The sequence below is a fragment of the Rutidosis leptorrhynchoides genome, chromosome 11 (assembly GCF_046630445.1).
Source record: "Rutidosis leptorrhynchoides isolate AG116_Rl617_1_P2 chromosome 11, CSIRO_AGI_Rlap_v1, whole genome shotgun sequence".
Classification (NCBI taxonomy): domain Eukaryota; kingdom Viridiplantae; phylum Streptophyta; class Magnoliopsida; order Asterales; family Asteraceae; genus Rutidosis; species Rutidosis leptorrhynchoides.
Window position 1 is genome coordinate 9,186,295 of NC_092343.1, and position 11,054 is coordinate 9,197,348.

At 34.9% G+C, this 11,054-nt stretch overlaps 1 protein-coding gene across 2 annotated transcripts; it reads right to left on the minus strand.

Moving 5' to 3' along the window:
• Nucleotides 1-5,332: 5,332 nt before the first annotated feature.
• LOC139876795 (protein EARLY RESPONSIVE TO DEHYDRATION 15-like) lies at nt 5,333-6,780 on the minus strand. 2 transcript variants are annotated; one of them, XM_071864168.1, is made up of 3 exons: nt 6,666-6,780; nt 5,802-6,178; nt 5,333-5,718 (listed from the first exon to the last, which is right to left on the minus strand). In XM_071864168.1, the coding sequence occupies exons 2-3, from the start codon at nt 6,154-6,156 to the stop codon at nt 5,585-5,587; spliced, it is 489 nt and encodes a 162-aa protein (XP_071720269.1). In that variant the 5' UTR covers nt 6,157-6,178; nt 6,666-6,780; the 3' UTR covers nt 5,333-5,584. The 2 variants fall into 2 exon arrangements, with proteins under 2 accessions (XP_071720269.1, XP_071720268.1); XM_071864167.1 differs by lacking the exon at nt 6,666-6,780 and adding an exon at nt 6,511-6,644.
• Nucleotides 6,781-11,054: the final 4,274 nt, after the last annotated feature.

Here is an 11,054-nt window from a genome sequence, read left to right on the forward strand (position 1 = left end):
GTTTGGAAAAGAATGAATACTGTTACATCTAAAAAGTTGTTTATTATCTATCTTTGAAACTCAGTTTATCTTGAATTGTTGTATGCAAGATACAATGAATTCCTTCATCATTGGATCGAATTAGCACACTTCCTCCACCCATAATTGACGCTATCTTATGTCTTTTACCAATCAAAGAAGCGGTTAGGACAAGTATCCTCTCGAGTGAATGGAGGTACAATTGAACCAACATTCCTGTACTCTGTTTTCGCTACGATGAGCTTAATAATGAATCAGAAACTGGCACAGATGTACTATCCATTCTAGAGCGAACGTATAAGGTCACTCCCTATCGTAACTAAACTATTCATCCTCTTAACATGCCACATCAGCGCCACATCAGCACTCAAATCCTATAACTAACCCATAAAATCTTATAACCGAACACCGTCTATCATAACTAAAACATCTTCCTCTTAACTGCCACGTCATTAATTTATTTCTTTTTATATTTATTTTAAATTCTAAATGACATAAAAATATTAATAAAACATACACTTTGGAAATTGGTTCGAGTACTGTATTTGGCATATAGCCATTTGGAAATTGATTCGAGCAAGAAGTATCTGTAAGACCACCCCCTATGGTTAGTTACCCGCCCATTACCCACTCATTACCCGTAACTAACCATAGGCATCACATAGTTACCCGCGTTAGTTACCCGCTTTCACCATATATTTAACGGAAGAGTTATAGGAATTGCGGGTCCCAGTGCTTTTTATTGTTGGACTTGATGCTTTATTGATTGTACGTTGTATATTAAGAGGAGTATTGTTTTAGCCATGATAGGGAGTGTTTAGTTATGAGTTACACAACAACAACAACAACAACAACAACAACAACAACAACAACAACAACAACAACAACAACAATACCCAATCCCACACTTGTAGGGTATGGGGGAGGTGAGACGTAGACAATTCTTCCTCTACCCTAGGACAAAGAGAAATCATTTCCCCACCCCGAGTGAAACACTCACAAGAGTAGAGAAAGTCCTCCCTCTCTATGTTCGACGGATAAAGAGATTGCTTGCAACGGACCTCCGGCCAAAAAAAAAAAGCGTAAAAAGTAAAAGCCATCGCCATGAAAATGGTGGAGCAAATTTCCATGGGTTTTAAAATGTTGCCTGGGATTCAAATAAGGCTCTAAGCGACAGTCAAGTCGCCAATAAGTAGACGCTTGCTGATGGCTCCCGAAACAGAGCCGTATTAAAAATAAAAATAAAAAAAACAAAAAAAAACGTACCTAAGAGTGTTCTGCGGAGCATAGGACGTATAAAGTAAAGCTGCACTAAATGAGCAATAAACATATATGTCCACAAACAGATAAAATCACATCATAGCAAGCCAGTCTAAAAGAAAAAACCCTACAAACATACATAAAACCGTATCTACCAAAACCTACATAAACATACAAACGTACATTCATAGATATCCACCTACATGCATACATACGGGAAAACCTACATACGCATACATAGATAGAAAACAAACAGACATACGAAAATACATACAACCATACATATAACTATACATACATATAGACATACAAACATACATATATACATAAATACAATCATAGGCAAGCAGAAATGCAAAACAAGCGTACATACAAACAAACAAACATAAGCCTGCGTATAAACTTAAATACAAACATACAAACACTAACATCCAAACAAACACATAAAAACCCATGGAAATTTGAGTTAGTTATAGGATATTGGTGTTGATGTGACGCTAATGTGGAAGGTTAAGAGGATGAATAGTTTAGTTACGATAGGGGATGGCCTAATTAAAACATGCACTTTTCAGCAATGGGACCCACTTTTACTTTATAGCATTCGCCAAATCTATGGAGAAGACGGATAACTAAAGCGGGTAACTACTCCGTGCCTATGGTTCATTATGGGTAATGACGGGTAACTAGCGGGTAACTAACGGGTAATTGACCATAGGGAGTGGTCTAAGTTACCTTCTGGCGCAATAAGCATGATACATAGGCGTAAAGATATTGATGCTATAAAGCAATGCATGCTATTGCATCAGGGCCCACTTCTCGAGTTCTCCCTTTTGGTAGATGAAGGGACTGTTGAACTTGACCAACTTCTTAATTATCTTTCAAGGTTGAATACACTTCAAATATTTAGTATTGATGTGATGAATGAGTATATGTTACCGTTATCCATTTTTTCAATGCATCAATTAACGAAGCTAAGTCTTCATAATTGTTGCGCACACCATCATCCGAAAATTAAAGGATTTAGTAACCTGACAAGCTTGTATCTGCACGATGTGAGGATTTCCACAAAGACTCTTTTACATCTTGTATCGTCTTGTCCATTACTCAAGAGCTTCACTCTGGTAAGTAAATTAGTTATGATTATAATATACATTTTAATTAATGAAGCTCACGACTTATCTAAATAATGTAAGTTACTGAGTTTATAGATGATCTTCTCGGCAATGTTGAATCCTCCATTTGTGACCTAATTGAGTGCTTGCCTATTATTGAACGTCTGATTACTCAAACCGGGCTTTCTAATGTAAGTTAAGTCATTCTCATGAAGTGGTAGGATCAAGAGGGAATTAACCAATCGGGGGGAAGCGGGGGAAGCAATTTTTTTTTCTTTCATTTTTTGAAAAAACTTTGTTCACGAACATTATAGATCGGATGAAAATATGAACATTTAATAAAGACACTTTGTGATAAATGTTTTTATTTTGGCGGGAAAACGCTCGAAGAAGTAATATATAACAATTATCGTGTTTTTCGAGCGTATGTTGAGGTTTTAGCTATTAGGGTTTAGATATTAGGGTTTAGAGGGTTTAGATATTAGGGTTTAGAAATTTGGGGTTTAGGGTTTAGATTTAGGGTTTAGATTTAGGATTTAGATTGAGTTTTTAACACGAACGGTTTAGAGTTTAGGGTTTAGGGTTTTGTGTTTTGGGTTTATGGAATAAACCCAAAACACCAAACCCTAAACCCTAAACCCTAAACTCTAAATCGGGCTAAATTTTAATTCACAAAACATGAAGAAAAAAAACGTTCACATTCTTCACGAACAATATTATCTTGAATGTTATTTTTGTCGATCGTTTTCCCGCCTAAATAATAACATTCATCAAATGTTCATATTTTCGTGTGATCTTGATGTCGGAAAAAAAAATTCCAAAAAAACGAATTTTTTTTTTTTTGCTTCCCCCATTTCCCCCGATTTGTTACTTCCCCATTGATCCTGCCCATGTATATATATATATATATATATATATATATATATATATATATATAGTTGATGTACTTGTTAAATAAAGACTGCCTAATTACTGATTGTTTTGGCTAATGGTTACAGTGTTTTTCCTTTCACTTGCTTCCACAAGAGCATCTAAACTCTTTAGTCCACCTGAAGTACATGCATATAGATGACATGTATTCCTTTTATCCCATCGAGATACCTATGCTTTTCCATTTGATCCGAAGCTCCCCGAATCTGGAGACACTCAGTCTACATGTAAGTCACTAAAGTCCATCTTTTATCCTATGTTTTCAAATTCATGCCAAAATATATTGACGAATGAAATACTTTTATTTGTGGTAGATTTGTGATTTTCTTGTTCCTGAAACACCGATTACACTCACGAACTGCTCAAATATTTGGTTGAAAAACCTGAGTGAATTGAAAATATATGGACACTGTAACATCAGGCATCATTTGGAGTTTGTGCAACTAATATTAGCCAAGTCTCCCATGCTGAAGAAGGTAAGCATATATACGCTTGAGTATGATGATGTGTCAGAGTTATCAAGACTTCTGCTAAACTCCCCATGTGCGTCAGGATCGATAGAAATAATTGTTGAGTATTCAAATGATGATATGTGCTTATGGGGCTTAAAAAAGTCACTTGAGCTTACTTGACTCTCTTGCTTAAACTTTTTGTTGGTACTTATGAGATGAGTGATATGTCAAGAGTCCAACGAAACAAACATATACGTTGTACTTTTTTTGTTGCTATGATTCTTATCTTTTATTTTATATGTTATTTACACACCTTGTAGGTACTGAAGTGGTCTTTTTTTTGTCGTTATGGTTATAAGTATGGATGACGTTTTCGGCATTTTAGACAAGTGAATTTCATTAGAAGTATGTTGTTTTATATGAGTTTGAACCTCTATGTTGTTTTTGATGTTTCTGTTAAGCTTGTCTTAGCCAACCAGTAGCCAATTAGTCAATCCTTTTTGTATCTTAAAATGTGGCCCCGTGAGAATTGATTCTAAAATTCTGGCTTATGACATATACTTCTTATATGTCTTTTAAGCATCCAACTTTGTCACATACCTCCACATAGAAGAAAAATTAGCCTAGAATTTGGTTGGACCCGAAATGGGAAAGAGATCAAGTACCATGGCCCTTGGTGTTGGAATTCTTTTACCGATTGGAACTTTGGTAGTATCTTCAAAACCGGCCCTATGAATATAAAAAGGATGTTGGCTTCTAACGTACCTGAAATTCATCAATCATAATAGACCTCCCTTTATATGTATGTTTGATTTGATTGATAGTTGAAACTTCATTACCATCGTCTGAAGACACATACAATTGCGACTATTTTTTGAACCTTTAAACATATTGAATGTGTGTAAACATTAGACACATGAGCCTCGAGACTAATTTGAGTTATGAAATTTGTAGTAGTTGTCGTCTCGTGGTTCAAGAAATCGCTATCGCTATGTATATCTCTGCTTCTCCACAGCTATCTATTGTCTTATAGCCTTGGAGGTTGAAATCAGTGATCAGAGACTTCCATTAAGTTCAAATTCAGTTGGCTCAATATACAAATTCCAGATTAGCTTGTGCAACCTTTTTCGCAAATCGGTATTATTCAAAGCGTTGGAACAAATCTGTGAAAAATAGGTTAAATGTTACAAAGTATGATGCTCATATCACATACATATACATTACTGATACTGTGATGGTCTCACATCACATATATATACATACTGTTAGTGATAGTAACGAAACATCTACATAAATGTAATTAAAATTGGTTACATGTGAGCACATTTATAAAATCAGTTAACTAACTTTATTTCATTAACCATCATAACACCTTACAACATGATATTGAAATGGTAAAACACCTAAATGCACCGGAGTGAATATACATAAATTTTGCCAATAACTGAAATTCCAGTCCTAATTTTATAGTGTATAATATAATATAAAGATATTGAAATGGTGTTTGGTTGCAGTTGAATTATGTGAAAAATCGCAGAACACGGAAAAAGTCACATAAACAGACCAACGTGCTTTTTAAATTTCTATTTTTTTTTTTTTTTTTTACAATTATCTTTACATTTCCCTGGCTAGTCGAAATGAACGGTGTCAGAAAACGAACAAGGCTAAATACAACGACGAAAGCTGAGACCTTGCTCTATACATAAACTTACAACAAACAATAGATACTACTCGTGTTGTTCAACACTGGATTTTACTAAACTGAAAGCTGATTTAGACCAGAGAAATCATTACTGTATAAACCAACAGCACTTAACGAGGTTGCTGAATGCGTTGTGTGCGTGACTTTGGGCTAACTGGTTTTGCAGGTTTCTCCCAATACCTAGCAATCTCCAATGGTGACTTTGGCCCCCTTTCCCTCATTGGTTTCACATCCAATTCCAAACCTAATCATAACACATACAAAATTCAAGTCAGAACAAATGTAAAACAATGTTTACTACAAATGATTACTAACTTACTAACATACCAAATTTGCGAACTTGCTTGAAAGCATTTGGAGTATGAGCGTTTCGCCTTTCCAATTCAGACGAAAGGAGGAACTGTTCATACTGTGATTCCATAACTAAGGTTTCTTCATCAGCATCAATAGAATCAGGAAGCAGATCAGCAACATCGGTGAAATCGAATTCGTCTTCTGCGTTTTCAAAGAAACCGCCTGCACCTTGTTGTTGGCTAAGCCAGTAGTCATGAAACCAAGTGGATTTTGTGACCAGGTCCCACCATTGTGGGGAAAAATCTTCAACTTGGCGCACAGCAGCAGGTACAAACAATGGGGCGTTTGGATTAAGCGTAGAAGGCCTCTGTGCAGAAACTAATGTCATCTTTCTGTGCAGTAAATCAAAACTACATAACATGAACAAAATCATCATTAGTTTAAGTGTAGAACAACCATTTCCAACAAGTATTATCATCACAAGTTGTACAATGGTTTCAAATTTCTTAGATCAACACTTGTCATGCCACTCAATTCAAAATCATTATCTTTATTTTTTATGAACAATATATAATCGAAAATCAGAAAATCGATCACACGTTTCATTAATATATCATGATTCAGCTTATATAAATACATATACATACGTAACTTAATTAAAATTGCATGACAGGTAACAAATCAGATCAAAATTAATCATTAACTCAGCTCAAAATCAGGCATAAATTATTAGAAAGCTCACGTAATTTTAAAGATCATCAAAGTCAATTAGTCAACGGTATCTCAAAGCATAAACAACGAACATGAAATCGGATGATAAACATATCAATCGAAACATATAAACTTAAAACTAAAGATCGAGTATATACAGTTAAGCAAAATTGAAGTGAATTATACCTACGATGGTGATCAATTGAGTGAAAAAATATCTAAAAAGCAAATTGAAGGTTCGGAGCTTTTGGCTCGGGTGATCAGATAAAGTGCCAAGGTATGCACAGATATACGTGTATTTATAGGTCAAAATAGAAACAGGGGTCCGTACCTGAGGTATGGATCCCGAGCCGACCCGTTGTTTATTTCGAACCGGTCAACAGCCGACGTGGTTGACGTACACGTGGTGGAATTTGATTGGGAAAGTGATGAGAAGGTAAGTGGAACCCACCTGAGAGATGATTGATTATTACTAGTAAATCAACGGTTGAGATTAATTAATTCTTTTCAAATTGGACGTTGAGATGTTCTGGACGGTAAGATTGTGGGACCACCATATTCGTTTACTTTTAGATATATTTTTCATTTATATTTCTTAGTGATTAGTGATAACATTGAATATTATTAAAAAAATGGCATCATTTGCAATGAAGTGAATCTTTTTTTACATATGTCAACAACGAAAAAGAAAGGTGTCTACAAAAGGCATCATATGATTTGCATTTCGAATATTAATTGACATGATTAAACCTCTTAGTTATTAAATATTGTTATCACATTAACATTTAACATTAAGAATGAAAATGAAAAATTAACTGAGACTCAACTCTCTCTATTATTACCGATACAGAAACACATACACAAACACATATGAACACACATAGTTTAAAAGGAAGGTAGAAGTTATTTCATGTTCCTATTCTTGTTCCGGCTATTCGAGAAAGCGAGTAATTCAATCAATATTCTAATGTACACAGCCCAACAATATTACTCTCTAGCTGTTTCCCAGTTTTCCACTCATTACTGACCATCACTAAATATTCGTTCTAAATTGGACTCGAACCTAAGGCCTCTTGCAAGGAACTCAGGACCTCAACCACTGGGTTATTTAGTAGTGGTTTTTTTTTATAAAAATAAAAATAGTTGTCGTTTAAAAAAATAATACTCTGTAATAAACAAACACACAACTTGCATACTGTGTTCCAGAAGACGAAACCCCTTAATATACTCTTTAACACTATACCATGTATATTGTCTAGTCTTCAAAATTAAACAAGACTTGTGAAAAATGAAGCTCGTAATTAATAAGTGAACTAATTTGAAAATATTCGGTTTTGAAATTTTAGGGTTAGAAAGGGTAAGTGAAAGCAAGCAAGTTAAATGTATAGATCACTATGTATGTCTATTCTTACTAAAGCCTTAATGGGCTGTTTGTCCTAGAAACCTTATTCTGTCATTAAGGTTTAGTAAACACTTAATGATTCTGAGGCTATGTTTACACGTAAGCCCTTCTATTTGGTCAGGTGTGTAGGCTACTCGGTAGCCTGCACACGGACACCAAAATATCTGGGCCACATATGAGTGGAGCGTCTATGCCACATCAGCCCGTATATTCAGGAAAGTTTGTTACGATAGTTTGTTACAACCATGAAAAAGACATGTGTCACATCACCATTCCCTATATCAAACTTTTGGCACCTATAAATACACCCCATGAGTTCTTCATTACCATAACACAATCAATACACTATTACTTTGTCAAAATCATTACATACATTGCGGTCACTTACATTCCGGTTGAGATCATCATCGCAATTCAATCCCCTTAAGATATTAATATGCGCAATCTAATTGAATAGATTAATCAGATTGATTGTTTTATGTTCTTGTGAATTCAAATTTCAATCGGGTTTGCACGATTACCGGAGTTAGAACAATCTATCAACCACTTTTCTCCCAAAATATACACTCAAACTTATTCCGTTAGTTTTACGTTTGATCAATCATTTATTCTCTTTGTTTGGGACTTTTTGGTTCAACGAGAGATTATTGGAGAGTTAAAATACCATTGTCCTCTACATGTAGTTGTTTTTTACACTAATTTTCCAAGACTATCCTCTTATGTTACGAATTAAAATTTCATCTTCTCCAATTTATCTATTGATCTTCCTCTGAGAAAGCATCACATTCAGAATTTCATGTTCTTTTTATAAATGTCTTATTCAATTGTTAATTAACCGAATAACATATTTTTGAAAGGTAACAAAGATATTTGTGAAAATCGTGAAATCGAAGATCTCAAAATTGAAGCCGGAGATCACTAATTAAACTTCTTTGATCTGCACATTAAACAAAATAAATGAGAGGAATGAGAATATCAGATTTTGTGAAAATCGTAATCGTAAAAACAATCCGTGTGAAATCGTAGAAGCCAATCATCAGTAAGCGTAAATTAGCTACTCATCTTCGTAGGAAACAATAAAATGGATCAACCGTGAATAAATTTTCTACAAATACATATGTGTGAACAATTAGAGCACTAGGAGTCGGTATTTTTTTCGGCGTTAAAGCATTTTAACTGTGGGGACGGTGGTGCCACCCACTCCCCGCCGGCGTTAAACCACCGTTAAAGGTGCTTAACGTCGGCCACCGTTAGCTGGGCAACGTTGGGTTTTTGAGCCGTTGTGGGGTTTGACCGTTGGCAACGGTCGAATTCCTTTATTTATTTATTTATTTAATTTATATTCTATAAATACTCTCCAATTCTTATCATTTTTTCACACATCTATCACTCTTTTTCTCTACAATTCTATACACTCATAAATTTAATCTTAAAAAATGTCTAGCAATCAAGGAAATTCCAACTTTCCCAACCAAATTAATCCGAATCTTTTCAACCGAGGTGGTCCTAACTATCCCGCAAACCATCCAAATAATCTAAACGATCCCATGAACCCATACTCTAGTCAATGGAATCCGTTTACACCCTTTCACAACGTACCAAACACGTTTCAATATTACGCTCATCAAACACAAGTTCCACAAACTCAAGTCCCACAAACCCCCTTGATGAGTCCCGAAGACATGGGACAATTTATGGCTTGGAAGTCTAGTCAACAACTTAGCGAATCGAACACGCAATCGGTTCAAGACGAGGTGGTCCCAACAACAACACCAACGTCTCAACGTGTTCGCGGTAAAGGAAAAGAAAAGATGGTTGATGAAGAACCGACCAAAAAAACGAGGGCAAGACGAACTGGAGTCGTGATGAACCCGTGGTCCGAGGTAGATGAGTTACGTTTGGCGAAAGCTTGGGTTCATACATCCGAAGATTCACTCAAAGGAAACGACCAAACCGGTATATATTTATTTTATATATTTTTGAGTTAAATATGTATATATAAATATATATTATATTTATACTTTATATATAAATATACACATATACCGTTAACATATGTATATATATATATATATATATATATATATATATATATATATATATATATATATATATATATATATATATATATATATATATATTAAATTTATATATTTATTAAATTTTTAATTATAAATATCTAAATGAATTATATATATTATACTTATATTATAATTCGTTATATATTTTGTAGGTGCGTCATTTTGGTATTTGGTTACGGACGAATACAACGGACGAAATCCACCATTTCCTCGATCTAAGGATGCGTTGTCGTCTAAGTGGACGAAAATGAATGGCGAATGTCAAAAGTATAATGGGATTGTTAGTCGTTTGAAGAACGATTGGCGAAGCGGAGATAACGACCTAGATTTTCGTGTGCGGTGTGATCAACAATATATCGACGAGAACATGGGAAAGAAGTTTTCTAGTTATCAAGCGTGGAATTTTTTGAAGGACAAGTCAAAGTGGCTAAATCCCAATCCCGTTGTTATCGGTACGAGAAACAAACGACGTGAGCCCGTAGTTATTGAAGATGTTGGTGAGCCCGTAATTAATTTGAACGAAGAAGTTGCAAGTGCAAGTGTTGAAGAAAATCCGAATGCGGGGATGTATGGTCCCGATCAATTGAAACGTCCAAAAGGAAAGCCAAGAAAATCGAGGGAAAAGCCGTCCGATTCCAACCCTTCATCCTAATCTTCTCGTGAGTCTTTATGTGTATCGGTTAAGGAAAATTTTGAAAAAACGGCCGATCTTAAAAAGAAGTATTATCAAGATAAGCAACTTGAAATGCGTTTAAGGATTTTAAACATTGCTCCAACTGAAGCCGACATGGAACTAATTTCTGACCTTAGGGAGCAAATTTGACGCGATGCTCGTAGGGATTTACAATCGGGACCGGGTGCAAATGACGACGAAGGCAACGAATCGGAGTAGACGATGGATAATCTAGTTGTTTGTTTTTTTATTTCAATAAGTTCAATTTAGTTTTTTATTGTATTGTTTTTAAATTAATGTAATGAATTTTAGTTTTTATTTTATGGTTTTATAATATTTGTTTTATATTAAATAAAATATATATAGTAACATCACCATCAGCCCGTAGTATGATATTGTCCGCTTTGGACACAAGCCGA